We start from the raw sequence: 25,629 nt of genomic DNA, 5'->3' as shown, positions 1-25,629 counted from the left end.
TTGCCTTCATGGTAGTAATGTGCACAGTTCACCTGTATTCAATTACTTAAATCTAGTGCCCATTGTTGCATTCAAGTGATCCAAGAAAATGTGTGACATGATTGTATGAAAATGTGAGGTATTATTGATGAGAATAAGCTGTATGTTTTGGCAGAGAGGAAACAGGTGACATGATGTTAATGCCTTTACCTTCAGGGATAGTCTTTAGCTATTGGTTGGAGCTGTAGGGGATCTGTCATTCAAAAGGAAAAGCTATGTTGCTGAAATACACTGTTTTCTTTTTGCCTGCAGGCCGTTCACCAATAGATTCCCGAGGTGGCCAGTTGGAGATAGCTGGAGTTGTCGTTGGCAGCTGGGGACCCAACCTGTCTGCTGGACGTGGAGCTCGGGGTGGCATGAGCCCTCAGGTCATGTCGGTGGGCCGCCGTGGCATGCCAGGGCGGGGGTACTTGCCTAGCAGACCTATTAGAGGCCGCAGTCCAGCCCTTTACAGCATGGGGCGTGGTCTCAGACCCACCTACAGACCAGTGAGACATGAATTAATTGCTATTAAGTTGATTTGAAAACATTTAAAAAGTAATTGTACTGATTGTATGATCCACATACTGTATTGGGAAGACAATTTGAATCGTCTAAGCCTAAAATGTGTTTTATTGCGTATTCTCAGAACATTGATAATTAGTGTTGCATATAGGTGTTGTTTTTTTTGTGGTGTTTGCATTAATTTTCATAATAGAAACCAGTATGTAGGAAATGTTTTACTCCCTAAAGAGTACTAATCCTGCCTATTTATTATGTGTTGCCAAAACTTTGTAGCCACTTTCTTAAGAATAAACAGGATATAGGGAAAAGTATACTATTGACTGAGTATGTTTCTGATTCCATGCAGTTCAGTGAGATTTTTCCTTCTGCTTTAGGGGATGTATGCTGCTCGGGGCACAGGCCGTGGTTTCCGAGCAGTCCGCCGGGCACCACTCCGAGTCCGCCCCCGCATCAGTGGGCGTGGGCGTGCAGGGAAACCCATGACGATGCCTGGACCAGGGCGTGGGAGAGGAGTTACTGTTGACTCCTCAGGGTGAGTGTTGTCTGCAACAGCTGTTTTGTGTGACTTGGTTGGCACATGTCATCGTGTTGTTCACAATTGCATTGATCGATGCTCATGCTGTTGATCACCAGATAGTCTAGTCAAGACCTGATTAGTTATGAACGGCTGCCATATATTGCTGAGTGCAATGTAAAACTGAACTCACTCACACATGTAAGACTCCATCATTCAGGCAAATTTTTCACATAATTTACATGCTACCATCACACAGCTGGACCTTTGTAGGATCCTAGATGTCAATCACTGGATTTTCTGGGAAGATGGAATATTTATGGACCATTGTCAAATACCTGGAGTAATGCTGAGTGCAACATCAAACAACAAACATGACTGTTCAAAAAGTTATTAAAATCAAATTTGCGCCACACTCTTTGTTAATTAGTGAACTAAAGTTGATTTTGTTTTCAGCTATGTGGATTAGTCACTTTCCATCATGGGGACGCCAGGAGGTTGCTGCAGCAGTGATGTTACCAAGGCAGCCAGATCATCCTATCTGCTCGTGCCACCAAGCAGAACAATAAAACCACTGAGGCTCCTCGTCTGCTGCCCCACCTGGCGACACTGCAATCTGCACCCCAGCCTAACAGCACTGCCCAAACAGTCTTTTCTTTCCCCCAACCCCTCTGACGGCAGGTATTTGTGGAGCTACATTCTGTCTTGTCTGACCAGGAAACTAACAGGCCAACTGTAGTTATTCTCAAAGAAATGAATTTGAAATGGAAAGTATTTTCTTGGAATTGGAGATAATCAGTGTGGAGACATTGAGATGGTGGTTTGTTGAGAAGCTTCCAAGTCTGACAAGACCACAGCTCAATCTGAGTCAAGTTCAGTAATTGTTACTTTATATTTCTGTTGTTATGTTATATTGAATTTTTATGATGGATTTGACTCATATTGATAAAAACCTGTACCTCCACAAACACAACCATCTGTCGAGGCCGAGAATAACATTGGTCGCAGCTGATCAGGGTACTTGTGATTCAGCGTGGCCACATCACCAGCTATTTATCTCGTGTAACGGGAACATGTTACGGAGAGGGTTATCTCCACATACAAATGGTTAGCCTGCTGAAGCAGACAGACACATCCACAGGCCATTGAAAGACATTGTACAAGTGCTCTAGACAGAGCAGTCTTTGAGGAAGATTGTGCCGCCTCCGCGACAGTGACGATGCTCGAATGAGTCACAGCAGCATTTGACGAACTGTCATCAGCTATGAGACTATCGTCAGGAAAGTCAGTGCTATCAACTTTATGGACAACTTTTTTTGGGTGTTTTTGCCCAATATATGCATTTACATTTTTACCAATGTTGGAAGCGCTGTAAGAAGCGTGAACGCCAAATGGAATCTTGCAAGGGGTGGACAGACAAGCAACTGTATGGATGGAGAGGAGTGACTGATGAGGATTTATTTTTGACTGACTTTTATACAGAGAAATGTATTATTTTTGTACATTTCATATTTGTTTTTGTACAATCTTGGCAGTGTTTACGGAAAGGAGAACGGACAACAGAAGGAAGGAAGTTCCCACCACATGGAAATGTTCCTTGCATGCTTTTTATGCAAGGACTTCTCCCTGTGTGAGGGAACAACAGGTTGATGCAAGGACTTCTCCCTGAGAGGAAAAGAAAAGGTTAATGTGGGCATTGCTCTGATCTCTGAAGAAAATCAGGTTAAAATTGGTCATAAGCCGTGGTTAAACTCATAATATCAAACGCTTAACATACAGGTTTGTCTCTATCAACAGGATGATTCAAGATGTTTTCTTTCTTTTAGTACCCACTGACACACTCATGTGCTTGGTGCAGATGGCGATCTGGACTATTTCTGCAAGAAATAATTTCAATGAAGATTCCAGCTCTTGTCAAGGTGTAAGATTTCATCTTCTTGTTGGTCCTCAAATTTTCCAGTTTTCTCAGATATCGGGTCAAAGTGTTCCACAACAGACAGGAACAGTGATTGCTAGGTCTATTAAGGTGAGAGAGAAATGTGTTAGTACTTCGAAGATTGCGTGAAACATGCAGGGTTGCTCTGTACGGAGACAAACATTCAAACATAGATCAGGTCTTATGGACAAGATTAAACTAAGGAAGCAAGTTCACCGGCCACGTGCCAACAAAGTTACAGTGCCTCCAAAGGGATGGAGGATTCTATAAATCTTAAGACATTGATGAAAAATGTAAGCCTGCAGAGAATACTCGACCTCAAGGTGTCTTGTAAGGTGAGCATCTGTTCTGCGGGGACACAACACCATCTTTATTATGGGTGCCTCGACGAGCACCGACATTGATTATTCTTGTTGCTGTTGATATCTAGCCCAAGGGCTAAAGGTTAGGAGCGGATTTTCCTACTTTCGAATTACAAGGTAATTGTAAGATTGTCGCAAGACAAAATGTTTTGATAAGACGTCTCTTGAGAGATAAATGCTAGGCGAAAACACACTTGCCCTCCTCTCAGATGTCTAAAATAGGCTTGACTCAGCCTCCAATGGGTTTTGGATGACGTAATTTAGTTTTTGTTGGAAGATGTCTTTTAAGCAGAGATGTGCCCCTAGAGAGGATTAAGATTGAAAAAGGGGATCTTTTCAAAGTTATTATTCTTGTCAAGTTTATTATGCGATAAAATAATTGGAATATTCAAGTTGTGTTTTCATATCTTCCATGATATACTATTGATGTACGAGTTGAATATTTTAAAGTGTTACTGAGTAAAGGTGAAGGTTGAACCACATATCGGGGTGCAGATACTTGTATCTTGCCGAGGATTTTAGTACATCATGAAAACTATACCCCATATACTCTGAATTGTAATCTTTTCCAACTTATATCATTAAGCTTTGTAGCCATAGAACTCATTGTGACAGTAACTTTATGTACACCTAGTGTGGAAATGAAATAGCCCAGGATTTAGATAATGCGAAAATATTTGAATAATTATTCAAGCATCATGGAATTTGAATAATGTAATGTGCATGTGAACTTAGCTATTGGTCATGAACTACATATATTCTTGTGTTAAATTGATTGATTTTTCTCAGTACCCTAATGTGTTATGTCATTGTTTTACCTGATTCCAAGGTTTTCTGGATACCAAGAGGAGAGACGGATCCAATTTTTAACATTGTAATGATTAAACTGCATGACAAATAGTTGAGGACAACATATTGAGGGTACAATGTAATATTGCAATGTCTTTGTAGTTGAACTCTGATGCAAGTCAGATTGTCTTTTTGCCTGATAATCCTAATGGAGTAGGTCTTAACCGGAAATTCCATGATGCTAATATTTTTTAATTTCTTGACATATTGTGTGAGTTTCTAATTTGATCTTGCATATAACCATGCTTGCTTTTCTGATTATTGTTTTTCAGTCAAATTGCACAATGTTGGACTTTCAGTGTAGTGGTGACAATTAAAATGCCTGTCCCAGATGTTGCATGTATGGCTATTATGTTCGTATTTCTGAATTTTATTATTATAGGAATATGTGAATAATCATAATGCTAATAATGATGATTATGAGGAAAATATATTAAATATTTCATTTTGTTTATACTCACTCTTGATAACAATAACGGGGGGTATCCTTTGAAACACAGTTTCTTCGTACTTGTATGGTTGCTATAGAAACCAGTTCTTTTACCTACTATGACTACTGTTTGGCTTGTGTTAATGCAAGAGTGTTTCCTTACAACATTACATTGAAGAACTTAAGGAGATTGTATTCAATTGTCATGATTTTTTTCTCTACACTGTATCAAGTTTGACTTTTGCTTCACCTAGATAGAATATTGATATAAGCTGGTAACTTTAGGGACTTTGTAGAATATATTGTGATGTTTGATTTTCCTGAGATCTTCCAAGTCAACAAAGTACATTACAGCAGAGCACTTTTTGAAGTTTATGAACTGTCTGAAGGTTATTGGACTAAGATTCTGGGCAGTCCTTGTCTGTTCCAAGGAGCAGCCTACCATTCCGTTTCCTTGGGAGCAGATTCTGACATTATCAGTAAGAGTGAACACCAGATGGTATGATAACTTTACTGCTTATTTCCTGATACAAGCTCCATTGTGCGACTGTGGTAGGGTCTCAGTTTGTCAGACAGCATGTTGTATGGGCGGAGCACAGGACTGCCCACAGGTCCTGTATAGAGGTATTTTATTGATTCCTTACAGCTAGAAATCTGTATCTGTGAAATATATAAGAAAAAACGGCAAAGGCTTGGACCAGGCCAGGGAAATGTTAGCCCAGGGTTGTCGAAAACAGTGGTACGGTTTTGTCTGTTACTGAATAAATGTTGTTTTGTGGTGAAAAGAAATGTTATCTTCTGTTGTTCCCGTGAATCCTCTGCATACTGGTGTTGATGTTTTACATCATGATGCAATACTGAAGTGCAAAGTGATGTTTATACCTGAATATTCGTGGATGGTTGGTAGCAAAGATCAGGCTGTCTCAACATGACGGGACGCTTTGCGGACTACTGAACAGAGTCATGCAGCAGGAATATATTAGAGAGTGGTGTTGACACATGGACCCCCTTGGATTACTACATATTAACTTTTAGATGACATATTTGCGTGGTTTTGGAGGTTGTTACTTTCCTCCAGTAAACCTGCTTTCAGGGGCATATACAATATCCCTGGACATCGTATATAATACTCCAAACTTATCCCAGAAAGAAGATTTTCACAAAATGAATTCTTTCAACATCAACATTAAAGTGATTGAAATCAATTGATAATGTCGCCAAAGATCAAATGTTTTCCCTATCTGGATAATAATTGCATCTATCAGATCATGAATTGGACACTCTACCTCACGGCTATGGAGATGAAGATTCTGATGTTAAAAAAATATCTATTATAGTTAGGCCTGCTGTCATTACATAGATTTTACTACCACTTCGGTTACTGTTATGTAGCACCATTACTTTATTATGGTATTTTCCATCATTGACAGTTTAGATGTCCAACTTTGATGTCTTCCCCTTTTCATTTATAAGACAGATATAGTACACATTCTTGATTTTGGTTGAAAATGGAAACATTTGGGGTCAGGTTTCACCTTGGCCTTTGTTTATATTTTTAACCAAAACCTGGGGATGGTGTTGTGTACTTTACAAAAAAAAATGGCATTTAAACCACACTCGCTCACCCTGACTACATCAAGGTCACCGTTTCAGCTGAAAATATTAGTGACTGTCAGTTTTACTCCAATCTCTTGTGTCAAACGTTTTGATGACAGTATGTTATTAATAGAAATATTTTCCTTTCAATATGCTGCAGATATTTTGTAGATAACATGCCACCAGAGAATGTTTGACCTGCCTTGATTTCATGCTTCAGAAACACAACACTAAAGTATGCACAGAAGACTCTAAAGATTGTAAAATTTACATTGAGTGAATGCTTCCCATTTACTCTGTGTACAAATCTAATCTTCCACTGTGACTCTTATTTCACAATAATCAGTTGTCAGGTTGAGGTTTTAAATAACGTATTGGCTACTTTCAGTAACACAGCCATGACATTAACATATGTAGGGGTTCAGTGGTTTGAGCAATTGCCAATAAATCATCAGATGTCAAGCATCTTGACAAGGGTGTTAGGTGTGCTGCAAGACCGGGTTATCTCATGGCCTGGCACATGTTCATATGTGACATCCATGTTTGTACAAGGGGCAGTTTATTTGCCAAATAGATCACACAAGATTCGTGTAATGGATGGGTCTGTTAACACCACACTTGGCAGTATGCCAGCTGAAGGGTAATAATTAAACCACTGATCAATGTTGTGAGCATCAACCTATCATTGAAGGAGTAGCGGAGGTGGACCAGCTGATACAAGGAATTTCCAATCATCACAAACACTGGTTTTCAAGGGACTAATTTGTACTCCTATTCCTTAATAGGCCTGCTTCATGCAGTTGAGGCTCAAAAGTTATTCCGTCTTGACAAATCTAATCTGTGTTTGATAGAGAGTGCAATTTCACATGAAAATTAACCTTTTTGTCTTAAATTGTTTCAGTAGTTTTTCAAAACGATACAGATATCGGAAGTAACTATATCTATTTTTTGTGCCGTATAAATTTGAAGTTTCAACATTAACCTAGAGTTTTATGTCCACAATGAACACGCCATGGTTAGCATCCCTTGGAAATGTCATTGGTTCCTCAATGATAAATGAATGTCATTAGACCCATTTAATGTGATGCAGGAAAGGGTGGTGTTCTTGTGTCTTGATGTGCAGACTACTGTTTTAATCTACTTGTTACCTGGCCATCAGTGGGTCACGTGGTGGGTTCCATTCTGTTACATTGTACAAAATGTATTGCCACATAACCCAATTGCATAACATTAGACCAGAGTCTAGCGTCTTTCTAACCAACAGTAACTTCTTTCTCCTAAACTCAAACATATATGCACCACATTGAGCTTGTCATTGTAGGTATTCTATGTTTGGAACTTAGTGAAAATAAAGTGCACTGTAAATCCAGCCAGTCTAGACACTTAATCAATGTTCATTGAGTCTGTTCAAAGTTAAGAAAACCATCTCATTGAGATCACCAGAATTTGGTCATTCTGAAACAGGTGAACCGAAAACAGTTGAGAATGTTTTGGGAACTACACAAATATTGAAGTGAACTTTCAGCCAGTGTGTTTATAATATCAAGTCACAACTATAATTCAAACACCTTCCTTACATGACTCCATCAATTCCTCATACAGTTCATACAGTTCAAAACAGAATGGCAAATTGTCTTTGTCTCCAAACCAAGCATCTCAGTGAAATCTAGCAAAATATATCACATGTCACCCTCTGAAACCCCTCCCCTTGTTTGAAATGTAAACAAAGCCCATCTCAGATTTTACACTGTGTATTGTTTTCTCCTACTGTATGTGATCCACCTACATGTTGCATACACTGGCTCATATGTTACAGAACTGGCATGGGAGGAGCATCATAGCAAGAATCAGCTGAATAAAATAGCTGTGTTTCCTATTACATATTACACAATCTAACACAACATATCACTTTCATAAGTGTGACGCCATGACATGCAAACTCGCACACAACTGATGTCACTTCTCATTTCTGACTATCTCCCTTGATCACAATGATAACAACGGAAAAAAACAAACAGCGGACATCAGAATATGTTGAACTACTTGCATGTCACATTTACGCATATACGTTGCTTGAAACAACTAAAGTTGTTCCAAATATCCTGCATACTTGTGTCTATGAACACAATTTTTTTCTTAGAAAGTTGCCTCCCGACAATGTCATATGTTTGTGCATATTGTTGTACATATTTGATATGTTCATTGACTGATTATGAATGATAATACACAAGATCATTTGGCTGCTTACATTATTAGTTCTATTGCTTCTTCAGTATTTTTACATCTCTGTTTTCATGTGATGCATGTCAGTATTTCCATGTTTTGGCTTTGGGACTAGACAGGAGACCAATTTAAATCAGCTGGCACCAATTACGTCATAATCAAAGGGCAGTAACTGTGGCCTGTTTAGCTCGGCAAATAGAGGTCTCATAATGGCATAATATTTCATCACTTACAGTGAGGTATATACCCAATCATGTTAAGAATAGTTTAACTCACCAATATGAAGTAATTAAAAAAATCCATTTGGGTTCACATGAGAAAAAACTTTTTTTTTTCGTGTACACTTCCCCTTCAACTACTCAATGCATGACATTCCATCCACACATTTGGGCCAGAATCAATCCTTTCATACAACAGGTACTGAAATCCATTTACTCGTTTCTACTGGCACCTATGACAATTCCAAACTGAAAAAGACAAATAAATTTGACAAAGTACATCATGACTTTGGCTTGAAGACGAGTGACGTAACAGAGTTGCCCGTTTTCCCTCCAAAGTGAAACGTTGGTGTGGGTATCACAGAAAGCAGAGAGAAATCTGAAACACAAAACAAAAAAGGGACTAAGTATAACATTGAAAGCAATGGACCTTAAGTGTTTTGTATATTTGAATGTATACTTTTACTCAAAGAAAAGGCAGATCATAAGACGTAGAATCGGGTGTGTACTTCACTTCTTTTCAGTAGTTGATGTGTAAGTGAGTTGTGTTCAGCAGCACATTCTGTTACTGAAATGCAATGTCAGCACTATGAGTAGGGAAACCTGAAGTGATGTGGGTCTCTGATGTTAATGTTGGTGAAACCAATGGTGCAAATGAACCCTGAAACAATCAGGGAAAACCCACAATCATGAGGTTTCTGTGTGCCCAAAGGATGCACATCCAAAGGAGTGTCTCCAAAAACGGGTTTAACAAATTGTACACACTGAGCTCTGGCCTATGGTGTCACCTGTCAACAGTGCAACCACTACTGGCTGAAATGCCACAACATGTCTGCACATGTAAGAATTATTTGTAAGAATTATGATTGAACCAAGTCACAGAGCCTTGTCACTTGATCCTGTTATGACAGTACAGGTTGCTGAAGACCAGGGCCCTGCAATCATAACCCAGGGACAGTCAAAACTCCCATACTACATAGACTTACAACAGTCATAGTTCTATGATCACTCTGTAGAACCAAATAGTGGAGCGAGTCCCAGACTGGATATTGTAGATGCACGTTAAAAGAGGTGGGAATAATGAAAAACGCAATCCAATCAGAGACTCGCTCTGCTACTCTGTGCTGGTTTGTAACCTGAGATTTGTTTACTTCCGGGCATATGTCCTGACTTCGTGTCAAGAATGGACGGTAAAACTATTAAAAGCTTTAAATGGAAATAAAATCAGCAGGTAAGTGATACGCAAGGTACTTTACAGAGGTCAACGGAGTATAAATTGTGCAGTTTTTTCAATGATCAAAGCTACAGAAGCATTTGTCAGACCGAAAACAAGCCGAACCGAGCTGGGCCACCATTGTTAGTGTCACACCTTTCTATATCTTATATATTTAGGTCATACTTCCAAATATATATCAGAGTCAAGCGCCTATGGTCACAGCATATAAGGGAGGAAAGCCACATGTGGACATTTATCATAATGAGGATGGCAAAAAGGATCAGATTCAATGATTCAAACCCTGATCATTGATGGATTCTGCTACACAAAGTGATGTAACTCCACAGACTGAAGCACTCCAGATAACTGGGAACAAGATCCTGCGCATACAGTTCCACCTGTACTAATAGTAATTGCTCTGTATACGATCTACATACAAACATCTATGCAAACTGTCCGTAACAAAATGTACCTTTAGAGAAAAATTCCTCCAACTGTTCTTGAGTCCAGTTACATGATGTGATCACAAATAAACCGTCTGCTCTGAGGAGATGCTTGATGTTGGTGCGGTACGTCTGCCTTGCTGTGAGCGCATCATCTGGCATGAGGCTGATGGCATCATATGTGCCCTTGTCCACACACACCCTGTACTGACCACACCGACATGTCAGCACCCCCTGTCTCACATCATGGATCAGGTCAGCCACCTGGAATGATTTTTGACATGTGGTCTGCAATTCTTAAGAAAAAAGACAACTGAAAACTTTATGGAAAATCAAATATTACTAAGAGGAGAATAAATATAACATCAATTTGTGAAGACAGTTACTATATTAGTAATAGTTCTACAAATAGTATTCCTGACAATGGGGGTTATGAGTAAATTGTTGACAATGGGGATTATGGGTAAACTGACAATGGGGATTATGGGTAAAATGCTGACAATGGGGTTATGAGTAAATTGTTGACAATGGGGATTATGGGTAAACTGACAATGGGGATTATGGGTAAAATGCTGACAATGGGGTTATGGGTAAATTGTTGACAATGGGGGTTACAGGTAAATTGTTGACAATGGGGGTTATGAGTAAATTGTTGACAATGGGGGTTATGGGTAAATTGACAATGGGGATTATAGGTAAACTGCTGACGATGCATCCTCAATATCTCCAGGGTATACGTTCCGATAAGTGTCCACTATACCCTGGATGCATCTACGGCATCTACCTCCCTTGACTGTCTTTTGACCCAGTCAGGTGTCTACGCTGGGAAGTTGAGTGAACCAATCACAACTCACTTTCATTTTTTTAATTATCTAACCAATTATACTTGGCAACACAAACCATGCAGAGGTTCTCTGGAAGAGGTAGAAGGTGTTCTTGCATGTGTTGTTTTAAAGTTTCGGACCTGTCAATTAGTTTGTATGATTTCCCTAAAATCTGCGAGCAAACCTTCGCAGTTGCAACCGCTACCTTTGTTGACACTGGCAAGCTCGGTTATAACGGCGGCCTAGCTGGTTGGCTACTGTGAGAAGGCGGAGCCAGCAAAGGGAGGTAATGAATGTATCGGGCAGGAGCCATAGATGTGTCCAGGGTATAGTGGAGACTTATCAGAACGTATACCCTGGAGATATCGAGGATGCTGACAATGGGGATTATGGGTAAATTGCTGACAATGGGGATTATGGGTAAATTGCTGACAATGGGGGTTATGGGTAAATTGCTGACAAGGGGGGTTATGGGTAAATTGCTGACAATGGGGATTGTGGGTAAAATGCTGACAATGGGGGTTATGGGTAATTGTAGAAGAAATTGACACATTTCAACATTGCATTTGAAACAGTATTTTGGTCTTACTTCTAATTGTGTCTGAATAAAGTGTGCTTGAAAACATGCCACAATAATAACAGGAGGTGTCTGTGCCTCAATACAACAGAATGTTGGTAAACACACCTCATACTTGATGTCAGTCATTCCTTCCTTGTTTGCAATGTTGCGAGCAAGTTGTACTGCAGCCTCAGAATAGTCAACTCCAGTCAGGTCCTTGTATCCCTCTCCGTGCTGAAACCCAATTCAACACCTTGCATGGACACTAACAAACACATCCACTAAATCAAGCACAAGATAATGTATGTATACAGCCCTTGCACATAACATATTTCTGAGTCATGGACTATCATTTCCATCAGGGTCTTGCTGAGTCTGTATGAAGTTAGTTTTTATTCATCATGCTGTGAACAATCAGTTTCTTCAATCATATGAATTGTGAGTGATACTGTTTCTAGGCATCTCCTGTTATGGATCGACATCAGTGAACGCATGGAAGCCCACACTGACCTTCACCTACCAGCTCAACCAACATCATGCCATTGCCACATCCCAAATCCAAGATGGCATCCTGAAGGTCTACATGTTCATAGTCCTCCAGCCATCGGACTACCCGCATCTGACTCTGCTCACCGAACCTGCCAGCAACATATGTACACCAAATAACGCAACAGCAACAAGATGTTAACAATGAATAACACATACGTTCATTGTTTTTTTTCTATTTTATGACACACTCAGTAATATTCCAGCCATATGACAGAGACTTGTATAACTGAGTCTGACAATCAAATGATCTGCATCAAGCTGTTCATCACACCGGCAGTGACATGTGGACATGCAATAACATACCAGCAGTGACATGTGGACATGCAATAACATACCAGCAGTGACATGTGGACATGCAATAACATACCAGGAGTGACATATGGGCATGCAATAACATACCAGGAGTGACATACGGGCATGCAATATCATATCAGCAGTGACATGTGGGCATGCAATAACATACCAGCAGTGATGTGTGGACATGCAATAACATACCAGCAGTGACGTGTGAACATGCAATAGCATACCAGCAGTGACGTGTGGACATGCAATAACATACCAGCAGTGACGTGTGGACATGCAATATTATACCAGCAGTGACGTGTGGACATGCAATATTATACCAGCAGTGACGTGTGGACATGCAATAACATACCAGCAGTGACGTGTGGACATGCAATAACATACCAGCAGTGACATGTGGACATGCAATAACATACCAGCAGTGACGTGGGGACATGCAATAACATACCAGCAGTGGCATGTGGTCAAAGAACATGAAGATATGGTCATTAATATAACCCGTCACAATGGTCTAGTTTTAGAACTATTCGTTCTTCCTACAAACAGCAACACATAAGCTATTAAATGAGAAACGGTTCCTGTCAAAATCTGTTCCCATTGGGAATACTGTGCACAAAGTCAAGAAATGCATGACACAGGCCATAACTCTGAAAGGACTTGTAACATGGTAACTGTTCTTCAAACTAAATCAAGGTATTCGTGTCCTGAAAACACATACCTCATTGGTTTCCTTATCTAGAACTTATTTTTGAGAAAATCTGTCCCCATTGTGTTGATGTGCAAGAAACCCATAACAATGGACAAAACTCCATCAAGGCATTCATGTCCTGAAAACCTACCAAATTTGATTTCTCAATGGAGAAAATTTGTCCCCATTATCTCGTACAGACAAAGCTCAAACCAGGGCTCCATTTAAGACATACTAATCTACTTCATAAAAAGGTGCAACCTAAGATAAAAACCAAAGTAAACCAGCCCAATTCCAGCTGCACTGCCATTACTTCAATACATAATAAAAGAAATATGCCACTGAATTAGTTGGCTATTTTATTCAGAAGTGAATCCACTGAACAGCTGACTCGTACCTGATGCAATTAATCTAATAACTAGGTTGCACTTTGTAATATTGGCCTGCACTCGTGCAAGTAACAAAGCACTTTCATCCTCATCATTTATACATCACACCTTGTCCTCACCATATATCACCAACATCTTCAGATTCTTTAAAGTTGTCCAAGTCTCGAACGTAGACATCTTCCCAGCTGTAAGACAAGGAACAGACTTACACGTCTGTGTATTGGAATGTGAAGGTATTAACATCACAGATCTACCAGTGCTTAAACCTGCCTCTTTTGCCCTCTTTCAACAATTAAAACATGTCTGACCACAGTGTTACCTTATGGCCTGGCTGTTCGTGTGGAATGTATGTGAATTCTGAGATAATTTGACATAGCTATGCAAAGCTGATAATGTAGTAGCATGGACCAGAAGCTTAGGCGAATTAGACATCACAATGCATGGTGCCCAGTTCTACTACTGCAGTGTTTCATCCATATAACTTTGCTACAAGACATGGCTGACAGCAGACAGATAATAAACAAACTAAAGGCGTCTTCTACAACTACGAACCAAACATGATTATTTTGAAGAAAAGAGGCTGAATATCACCACTGGTTTCTGAGGTTAGGACTGACAAACTGTCAAAACTTGGCTCACTTGACCCTCCATCAGACATCTGACTGAAATCTTTGAACAATAATGCATTCTGTTTCAGAACTTCACTTCTTAGTTTGGAAAAATACATGTCACATTTAGATATAACATTACAAGTCTCCAGCCATCTATGACTTAATGACCTTGACATTCAGTATCAGCCAATCAGGTCAGGGGTTAAAAAACCACATTGTCCAAAGCCCAGGACAAGTCCGTTTTCATTTCAGGCAATCAAATAATGGTAACTTCCACTCATGTTTTCAAGCTGCAAATGAACTTGGATTACATTTCATATCTGTTTAAAACATAGCTGTTACATTTTTGCAATGATAATAAAGAGTTACCTATCTTTGTTATACATCACTTTTCGATAAATTGTCCAGTCAACATGAACAACAAATAACATGTTGATTTATTCTTACATAATTAATTCATCACTTGCCCTGCGACATTGACCTTTGAAACCGGTCCTCCATACCCTATTCATTCCTGGATCCCAGACTAAGGTGACAAGTACCAAGTTTCAATCACATACAGTACATACTTCAAGTGAGTGAGTGAGTGAGTTAAAATTTAATGTCACATCGGCAATATTTCAGCCATATCGTGACGGGAACGGAACATTAAAATGGAATATATGAGTATTATAACAATCAGTCGACGAAGGACAGTAAAAAACTAGAACATCACAGAAATGAATGTAAAACTAGTAGCTATGCCTAAAACAATTTATCTATAGAGGACAATACAATATAAAACCGGGCTATAGATTGCCAACAACTGAAGGTAGATCACCATTCTAGGGACCATGGGGACTTATAGTACTTTTGCTACCTGCATGGACCCTAGCTGGATTTACATCATCCCCTCAGCCATCAGCAATTTCGGAAATCTAGCCATACAATAAAAATACACTTATACTACCATTAAAAACGTGGAAATTTAGAATTTACTTTGCATGTTTGTGGACTTACGTACCCTCTCAGGAGGACAATAATTTTACAATACTTCAACCCCCTTTGAGGGTACAGCCACCAACAATTCAAGTTACTAATTCAAACTACCAGTCATTAAAATACATCTATTTACAGAAACATATTATTCAAAATTCAACCAAAAAATCAATTTCTTTTAAAAAACCTATAATTAAATGAGAATTAACGCTGGTAAAAAGATCCTTAATTGTTTTAACTGTAAAATACTTATCCCTTGTGATGGAGAATTCAACACAGTCAAGCAGAATATGCTTGACCGTGACTCTCTCATCACAAGGGATACAAAATGGAGGATCTTCACCTTTTAACAGGTACGCATGAGTGTATCTAGTGTGGCCAACACGACATCGTCGCAAAATAACCTCTTCAAATCTGGACTGACAACCCAAGTGGGTATAACCAATGTAAGGTTTTGTCTCATGTAATTTATTGATACCCACTTGGGTGTCCCACTTCTTTTGCATCAGATCACGGATATAAGATCTAATGGTGGCTTTGTAATCACTATAAGGAATAAGAAGTGGTGTCACAGATTTGTTGAGTGCTGCTTTAGCAGCAAGGTCAGCCAGTGTGTTACCAGAAATGCCTACATGGCTGGGTAACCAACAAAAGACGATGTCGTATTGGCCAGTAGCAAGATCATTATACAATTCAATAATTTCTATTAAAAAAGTGGATGTTTGCAAGAAATATTTTTAATAGCCTGAAGGCAAGAAAGAGAATCGGAATAGATTATATATTGTTTACGTTTCGGGTGTCTTTGAATATATTTGAGAGCTGTTAATATGGCGTTAGCTTCAGCTGTAAAAATAGAACTATTATCTGGTAATCTAGAAGATATTGTTCTGGATCCAATGACAGTGGCACAAGCCACTGCGCCACCGTCCTTGGACCCATCTGTAAATAAAGGTTTGTAATTGCTATATTTATGCTTTAATTGATGATATTCTTGTTTATATTGTAAGTCATTTGTTTCTGATTTTTTAAAAAATGTTAATGTTAGGTCAACTTGTGGCCTAACCAACTGCCAAGGAGGAGAAGAAAGAAGACGGGAAGGCGATATACTTTCCAGCTCAATACCGGCAGAAGAAATAAATGGTTTAATTCTGTGCCCAAGAGGTGGAACAAGAGAAGACTTTTTGTTATACAAATCTTCATAAAGGGGATTGAACACACAGTTATAGGCAGGGTTAGATTCATCAGAATATAATTTAGTAGTGTATTGTAAAGACAATTTTATACGACGTTGAGTAAGAGATGGTTCATCGGCCTCAACGTAGAGACTATCAATAGGTGAAGTTCTGAAAGACCCAAGGCAAAGTCTTAAGCCTTGATGGTGGACAGAATCAAGAAGTTTAAGGTTGCTGTTGCAGGCTCCACCATATACGATGGAACCATAATCGAGTTTCGAACGTATGAGTGATCGATACAGGTGTAAGAGGGTTGCTTGATCTCCTCCCCACTTTGTGTTGGAAACAACTTTCAACAAGTCAAGAGCCTTCAAGCATTTAGTTTTAAGGGACTTGATATGAGGCAGAAATGTTAAATGGGAGTCAAAGATTAGGCCCAAGAACTTGGCCTCCTTTACAACTTTGATGGGAGTGCCATCTAGAGATAGTTCAGGGTCCTTATGTGGTTTATATTTTCTGCAAAAATGTATACAGTTAGTTTTGGATTTAGAAAATTTAAAGCCGTTTTCAAGACACCATTTATTTATTTTGTTTAAACACAACTGCAGTTGTCGTTCAATAGTATGCATATTTTTCCCACGACAAGAAATATTAAAATCATCCACAAATAATGATCCATCAATTGAATCGTTTAAAACTTTTGATAAACTGTTTATCTTTATGCTGAAAAGTGTGACAGACAAAATACTGCCTTGTGGAACACCCTGATCCTGATTGTAATGATCAGACAGGGTAGAACCCACTCGAACTTGAAACTGTCTGTCCTTTAAAAAATTTGCTATAAATTGAGGTAAACGACCTCGTAAGCCGTAGTCATGTAGGTCTCTTAAAATACCATATTTCCAGGTTGTGTCATATGCTTTTTCTAGATCAAAAAAGATAGACACAGTATGTTGTTTATTAATTAGTGCATTTTTAACAAATGATTCTAAACGCACTAAGTGATCGACAGTACTTCTGTTTTTACGGAAACCACACTGTATATCAGTTATAAGGTTATTTGTTTCCAAGTACCAAACTAGTCGATTGTTTATCATGCGTTCCATGGTCTTGCAAACACAGCTAGTTAATGAAATCGGACGATAATTGGATGGATCCGTATGATCACGTCCAGGTTTAGGTATGGGTACTACTATGGCGTCACGCCATGAGGAGAGGAAAGTTACCCGATGTCCAAATATCATCAAAAATATTGAGAAGAGTTTCTAGGCAGGATTCTGGTAAGTGCTTCAGGAGTTGATAATGTATGTTATCAGCTCCAGTAGCAGAGCTTGATCAAGAGCAGTATGGAGTTCATGAATAGAAAACGTTTCATTATAATCTTCCCCATTATCAGAATTGAAATTAATAGTTTTCTTTTCTTGTTGTTTTTGATATTGCTGGAATTTTGGTACATAATTTGAAGAGGAAGAGTGTTTAGCAAGGGTTTCACCTAGTTTATTAGCAATATCTGATTTATCAGTAAGCAATTGATCTCCATGTTTGAGATGATGGACAGTAGATTTAGTACCTTTACCTTTGATTTTCTGGACCATGTTCCATACCTTGGACATGGGTGTCCGAGAATTTATTTTGGACACATAATTTTGCCAAGATTGGCGTTTGTTTTGTTTAAAAGTACGCCGCGCTTTAGCATTTAAAATTTTAAATTTATTCAAATTATGTACCATAGGATGGCGACGGAAATAATGTTCTGCCTTTTTCCTTGCCTTCCTAGCTTGTTTGCACTCATCGTTGAACCATGGTTTTCTTATGTGTGGAACTACAGAGGAATTTGGTATACACTCATCAGCTATGGAATTCAGTTCATCAGTAAAACATTTAATAGCATCAGGAACGTCAATAAAAAGTTCGGGTTTAAGTTTTTCAGCACACAGTGTTTCATATAAAGTCCAGTTAGCCTTTGTAAAATTCCGCCTTGATGATGGAGGAACATCAGATGGAGTTACAGCTTTTAATATAGTAGGAAAATGGTCACTTCCACAGAGGTCATCGTGGACTGACCATTCAAATTCATTTAATAGTTCTGAATTTGTAAGTGACAAGTCGAGAGCAGAATAAGTCCCTGTACCAGGGTGTAAATATGTGTTGGAACCATCATTATAAATACATAAATCATTGTCAGAACAAAAGTCCTCCAACAATTTACCTCTAGTGTTTGTATTTACACTACCCCAGAGTGGGTTGTGGCCATTTAAATCTCCCATTATAATACAGGGCTTTGGGAGCTGATCATATAGAGCTTGAAGATCGGTTTTGGCAAAAGCCGAAGATGGTGAAATATAAAGAGAGCATAGCGTAAACGCTACATGTAAAATAATTCTCACTGCAACAGCCTGCATATTAGTATTAAGTGAAACAGGGCTTTGAATAACATTTTGTTTGACTAGAATGGATGATCCGCCAGTGGCCCTATCACCCAGAGGTGAAAAACAATGATATGCATTAAAATGGCGAAGGTCAAATGCATCTGTTTGTTTTAAATATGTCTCTTGGAGACATAACGCTGAAGGTGTGAAATCTTGGACTAATAGCTGTAATTCATGTAAATTAGTCCTCAAACCTCTGCAGTTCCATTGTACAATATTATTGGAATAAACTATCTTTTGGGGGGATTTTTTTGGGATCTACCCGCACTCTTTTGGAGGGCGACAAGCTATGTGCCCTAGAATGGACGTTTTCAGAAACGTCCATATCTTCAAGAGACCCATATTTATTAAACAATTGAATTTTATTTTGTGACCCCTTAGGAGCTCTGCCACTTTGTTGTTTTGAAGCATCTGACTTAGGTTTGGGTTTAGTTTTAACAATTTGTTGTCTATCAGCTGTTGAATGAGACTCAGAGCGTGACTGTGAAGATGACTTATGATCAGAGGACTTTGATGTAGTAGGAAGTGATTCCTCAGTCTGGGATGATATAGCAGGGTATAAAACCTGTGGGGAGTCGGAACTGACCCAAGTCAAGGTAGTTTGGCATCCTGTGGATGATTTTGTTATTTTAGAGCTGAATTCAGATGATGATTTTGCTACTGTAGCATAACTTTCTAGAAGGTCAGATCTCTTCACCAGTTTCTTTGCCTCAGAAAAAGAGATATTTTGGGTGAACTTTATTTTGTTAATCGCCATTTGCTCTTTCCATATTGGACACTGTTTTGACGAAGATGAATGGTCGCCAGAGCAGTTAGTGCATTTTTTAAAGTCACTGTCACAATCTTCTGTTGTGTGTGTCTTCTCACCACAGTGAGCACACACAACAGACAATGTGCAGGTAGATACACCGTGTCCATATTTCTGACATTTAAAACACCTGAGCGGGTTGGGGATGTAGGTTTCAACTTGGATATTGCAGTAACCCGCCTTTACTGATTTGGGAGCATTTGGCAATGAAAAAAAAAACAGATAGGTATTTGTTTGGATTGTTTCATTGTTTTTTCGGGTGGAAAAGCGCTTCACATACAGCACACCTTGATCCTTCATTTCGCATGCTATATCAAGCTCGGACATGTCAGCAAACAACCGATCACGATCTCTGACGATACCTTTACTTGTGTTCAAGGTCTTGTGAGCAGAGACCGTGACCGGAATGCCCACAAAAGATTCAATGTTCATCAGATTGGTTGTCTGCTGTTTCTTGCCACACTCTATTAGCAATGCACCCGAACGCAAGCGTCTAATGTTCTTGACATCCCCAGCAATACCTTGAATGCCCTTAGATACTGCGAAAGGGTTCAACTTCAATGGTGTCTTGTCCGGAGTCTCAATAACGAGGAAACGTGGCCAATACTCAATCGATAGAGACGGTCTATGAGAAGTATCAACGGGATCAATTTCAAGTGGACGTTTGGTTTTTTTGGGGGGTATTTCATAAGCCATGATTGGTGTCATATGATTCATCATCCGAGCTCCCCACCCACCACGGAGTATCACAAGGACAATGCTAAAGCAAGCGGGCCTCCAGCTTGCAGCACCAAGGATACCCGGATGATATACTCCAGCAGAAGAATTAAGAGATTAATAATTCTACCAGATTGGCCCATGAGCCACCGCCTTCTGGCATAGGACTCTAGGCAAATTACAGAACAACATACTTCAAATTCAACATGTTTTAGATTATAAAGCCAAGTCCAAATTTACAACGATTCCAAATGATATATGTGCATTGATAAATATAATAATGCTCCATGCACAGGGCTTGGCATGACCAGCCGATTGGTCGAAGTGGTGTATTGAGCAACAGGAACACGGTTGCAAGCTCCTATTACTCTCAACCACCAGGATCCCCTCCTCCGCCGACACAGGGCTGCAACCCACGGCAAACGGGTTGGTGGACCAAATATCCCCCCGGGTCCACTACGGGGATGTCGGCGAGCTCTTGGCGCTACCCAGCACCCACCACGAGGAGGTGGCTCGCCACGGGTGCCACATACTTCAAGACTTGTGGGTAAAAAAAAAAAAAAAGTATTCAGGTCACTGACACAGATCTCTCCACAAACAAAAATCTGCACATAACACAGTTATTTGACCTGCAGTATATACGCTTTGGGGTTTCTGTTGACATTGTTACCATTAGCTAATAATTCCGCGAGATGACATCTTTGAATATTGACAAAAACACTATTTTCAGCTACTGTTTACTCGTCGTCCTCATAGTTGTAATGTGTGCCGTGTGCATCACCCGCAAGAGATTGTACGCTTTTTGAGTCAAAAAGTTCCAAAGGTATGTGCCAATGTCTGCTTTCGCGATTTAGAAAGCTGTGCTCAGATCAGTCGATCTCAAAGGTTACCTGACACAACCTCCCACAAGGTTTTGTTAGACTCAGTAGTGGAGTGTAACGAAAAGTACTGAGACTACGTTTACTTAGACTGGGGAAAAAAAAAAGTACATCATATTAACAGCTTACGTCTGTCATGTCTTTTGCTTAGTTCCTACATTCAAATCTCAGGCTAGTGGATTATTTTGTGGGTTAGTAACTTTCAGGCATAGCCGCCAACAATTGGAATGGAAACTACATCACACACAGGATACAACTTGACAGAAATGTCAATGTAAACAGGACATAGTATAATCTTTCCTTGTTCCTCCTTCCCAATGACACGTTCTACAAATACTGCCAGAATACATTAACAGGCATGTCGGGGATATCAATCAATCTACATGCTGTTCACATTTGGGCGAGTGGTTAAAAGAAATGTTGAATGAGTGAGTGAGTGTGTGATTTGGTGAGTGGTTGAATGAGTGAGTGGCAGAATGTGTGAGTATGTTTGCGGGTGAGTGTGTGGGTGGGTGGGTGAGTAGTTGAATGGGTGAGTGGTTGGATGGGTGAGTGTGTGAGTGTGTGGGTGTGTGGGTGGTTGAATGTGAGAAAGGTTGAAGTGGTTTTAGGAGTGGTTGTATGTATAAGTGGGTGATTTTGTGAGTGAATGGTCGATTCAGATTTCAGACAAATAGGTGCCCCATGATACTGTGTTAGAAAACCTGTAGATAACATGTTTGAATGATCCTGTTGATATTATGTAATAATATCATGTTGGTGTGATCCTCTTGATATGTTGACATTATAATGGAGTGGCACTGAAGATATACTTGAAACTCCCCAAATGGTATCATGTTTGAGTGATCCTGTTAATATCACACTGGTGAGAGCCTCTTGATATCGTGTTCAGTGACCACATGGACACTGAACTGTATCAAAGGCTTTCTAGAAGTTGCAAGCAATAGGAATGACAAGTCTTTATGATGATGAACCTTTTTAACTAACAACATCAACGTTTGGTTAATGCTTGAAAATGGTACAAGTATCTATACCGAAATGTTGCCAATATACAATAAAGACATTGATCATACAGAAAGACTTGTCATTCACACTGCCGTTATCCGGGAATAAAGTCACTGTATTATGGAAATGAAACATACCCGCACCATGCAACCTTAGATAATAACCTTGCTGCACTGAAGACATTTTATGCCTGCTGCTTTAAGTGGCACTGATGTGGAGCAATTTCCATGGACTGGTTTAAACTTTTCTTATTGTTTTTGATACCCAGATGATATCCCAGAATTCATGACTGGTTCGTGACCTCTGCTGCGCAGTCCGTATGCGCAATTGATAGTTTAATTATACACAGATCAACTAAGGTGAAGTCATTTTTACTTCATTACAAATGTATTAGGAAAACAAATGAAACACTTTGAAGGTTTATTATCTGCCAGTGGTAGAAATGGTAAAAAACTATTAGGATGGAAAAATAACGAAGCCAATGTATGTCTCTATATTTTGTCTCATAACCCTAATTAGTTTATTGTCATATTTGTATGATTTTGAAAATTAATAAAAGAACACACGGTCTACTTATACTTATAGTAAATTTCTAACATGACTGTAACATTTAAACATTGTAAAGACTGCCAATGTGGATCCTATTGCACACACATAAGCGATCTAGTGCGTGTTTTCTGTCATATAGATTCTGCTGAATGCTACAACAAATAAATTAAAACAAAATGCAAATAATGAATGTAAAACAGACTAACTTTATAGCAATAATGTCAGGCTACTACCTTGTTCAGGAATGCATCCATCAATATCCACATAAAAGAATGATATCCCAAGCTGGTAAATAATCCTGCTCTGTGTCGTGTTTCTTACAACAGTCTAATTTGTGAAAAAGTAACACATTGTTTCACGTCTTTCACACTGGTGAAAACCTGATAAATCTCTCAACGGTCACCCAAGATAGCACACCTGGCAACTAATTGTATGCTGTCCGCCATTCTAAGTAATTCAGTTTACCAATAATGAGCAATCAATCAACGCAATGGTGGTAAATTCTTTGAAGGGAGGATGTTGTTTTTACACGCGCACTTTACGACAGGGTGTAGTCAATATAGATTAGTACATCTACACACACTGCCTTTTGACAAATCCGCTGTAGAAGAAAAAGTAATTAATCAATCAGTGTGTTATCAGTTAATCCTTTGATCGATGTTTGTTTTTGTACCTCAGCTGATAAACCCTCTTGCATCACTTACATGCACATATTACATAACATACAAAACATTTGCCACTACAGACCTTAATTAATAATGTTGAATATTTACTCCAGACAGGAGAAATGCCAAATGGGAACCTTTGTTGAGTAACCTGAGTGGTGTTATCACTAATTATACCTGTTATAAATTCATTAACTGACCACCAAGAGAATAATGACAAATAACATGTGTAGGTTTACACCATCAAATGCAAGTTACAGCAAGGAAAATGTAATCTCTGTGTCGCATGCAGCCTGAAAACACTTATGGGCCGAAACTGTTTTGAGGATACCAACGGAACTTCATTACATAAGAAATATATACAGGCATTTGCTGTGAACTTGGGTAAATAGGTGTAATCATTTTTTTTTGACGTAAGAAAATTTTCAGATTTCTCTACCAATGGCAAAGTCATTGTTTTTAGTTTACGAATTCAAATAAATCAACCGTGTGTTCTTATTATCATAGATAATAAACCAGGGTAGTTACCATAGCTACCAAAATTTACGCATGATATTTGCTATCAGAGCTGGGCCTACACTCAAAACTATCTGAATATAAAGCTTTGCAATCTTTCGGACTGAAACTAATGGCTTGCCACGTGCCTGTAGACATCATATTTTCCGATAAAATGATTTAATATCGAGGTAAAAAACATAGAAATAGGATCAAATTAGATCAGTCACTATACCATCCAAGCATCCGGAAAAAAACTACACTGCTGAGATATTTTGTTACAACCAGACAAGGATTACCATGGATAATTTTAAATAATGGCATATGATGGGTATCCGGCCTCCTGACCGTTTAGGTGAAGAAATTCTGCTAAGGTGGACCGTAGCCCAGTCCCTTTGTCCGTCACAGTCGAGGGAGTGGGCACTGACTAATTTGCAGTTTGGTTTCGTAATTAGACCGTTGGCGAGAAAGATAATTTGCTCCACATCAGTGCCCCTTTAACATAACATCATTTACATGTATAATATTTGAGTTTGGGTATTGGTGATTTACAACATTTTATCTTACTTTATAAAATTTCACGACATGATCAATAACAGTTAGTCAGTAACTGTCTGTGTAATCATCAAAGATATTCCTGTAAGTGGTTGAGGCAGAAAACTTAATTTCTTTGTGTTAACAGAGTAAATAACTTTCACATATTTATAAAAGACATTTTCAATCTACAGATGCAGTCTACTTAGAGACATTAAATGTGCAACGGTTGAAGTATTCACTGATAATCTTAACACTGTACACTTATACTGGTGAAATATATTTCTCATTGTTGATAACATTCCTGGTTTATCTGACCTTGTCACACCTACCATGTTCTCTTCAATTAAACAGCTTCCAAAGGGCAATTGTTAATTAAGTTGTACTTGAGAATACAGTGCACTGCATGTGAAAAACTAAATCCTCAAGGAGAATTTGTCTGAATGCACAAGACATAAAACTTAGAACACTTTGGAGGGTAGGTCCAGATTTAACTTGAAAGCAAAAAAGACTATGGTCATTCCATTCTTTCTCTATGGGAATCGGAAAGTTATTTGTGTTATACCTGTCAGGTACAGTTCTCAGATTATGAGCGTTCATTGCAAACGTTGCTTGTAGGATGCATCATGTGATGTGCCCTACTACGTCAAAAAGCTGCCTATCAATAGTACATCAAAGTACATCGTGTGACAATGAGTAGGTGACTTCACCTCCACACATAGCGCACCATGTGATTGACCACATGGTTGATCTATTTTTAACTAGAGGCAGTGGGGAGTTGTGTGTCACTTAAATTCACAGAGAGCGATAAAGTTATTACAATTGTTTTGTTCCAAGTTCTGAAGACTGAAAGTCTCTGTCATCGCCTGTGACATCACTGCCCTTCGCCTCGGTGTTTGGTTCCATGTTGGAGATTATTTCAGAGAAACGGAAGTAGCAGACAACAGTGTACTAGCCGGTAAACAACTCATTTTGATACTCAACAATAATTAAACAATTCATGGATTTACCTTTAACCGTACTTTTCGTTATTCCAAACCGGAGGAGAGTCTGAAATATGACCGGCACTTAGTATTATTTTTCAAATGTACAAATTTCAAAACATGAAGATCTTTGACCTTTCAATTTCAGTGAATGCGCAAAAAT

General features: G+C 39.0%; 2 protein-coding genes across 7 annotated transcripts in view; one reads left to right on the top strand and one right to left on the bottom strand.

The window, feature by feature from the left end:
* Positions 1–5,423, top strand: part of LOC137296100 (constitutive coactivator of PPAR-gamma-like protein 1) — a 40,469-nt gene extending 35,046 nt beyond the window's left edge. For all 4 annotated transcript variants that reach the window (XM_067827776.1, XM_067827777.1, XM_067827779.1 and 1 more), the window contains exons 14-16: positions 292–527; positions 918–1,075; positions 1,514–5,423. In XM_067827776.1, coding sequence (XP_067683877.1) covers positions 292–527; positions 918–1,075; positions 1,514–1,526 — 407 coding nt within the window. In that variant the 3' untranslated portion in view covers positions 1,527–5,423. The remainder of the gene's footprint in view (positions 1–291; positions 528–917; positions 1,076–1,513) is intronic.
* A 3,338-nt stretch (positions 5,424–8,761) lies between these two features.
* Positions 8,762–25,425, bottom strand: LOC137296101 (EEF1A lysine methyltransferase 2-like). Of its 3 annotated transcripts, XM_067827780.1 has the most exons (6): positions 25,304–25,425; positions 13,762–13,827; positions 12,234–12,351; positions 11,840–11,947; positions 10,360–10,594; positions 8,762–9,050 (listed from the first exon to the last, which is right to left on the bottom strand). In XM_067827780.1, exons 1-6 carry the CDS (start codon positions 25,387–25,389, stop codon positions 8,953–8,955), a joined length of 711 nt encoding a protein of 236 aa, XP_067683881.1. In that variant the 5' UTR covers positions 25,390–25,425; the 3' UTR covers positions 8,762–8,952. The 3 variants fall into 3 exon arrangements, with proteins under 3 accessions (XP_067683881.1, XP_067683882.1, XP_067683883.1); XM_067827781.1 differs by lacking the exon at positions 13,762–13,827 and having other exon boundaries at positions 8,870–9,050; positions 25,304–25,398; XM_067827782.1 differs by lacking the exon at positions 25,304–25,425 and having other exon boundaries at positions 8,870–9,050; positions 13,751–13,815.
* Positions 25,426–25,629: the final 204 nt, after the last annotated feature.

The sequence above is a fragment of the Haliotis asinina genome, chromosome 9, assembly GCF_037392515.1.
Source record: "Haliotis asinina isolate JCU_RB_2024 chromosome 9, JCU_Hal_asi_v2, whole genome shotgun sequence".
In the NCBI taxonomy this organism is placed as follows: Eukaryota; Metazoa; Mollusca; class Gastropoda; order Lepetellida; family Haliotidae; genus Haliotis; species Haliotis asinina.
This window is presented reverse-complemented; position numbering and strand designations above follow the sequence as displayed.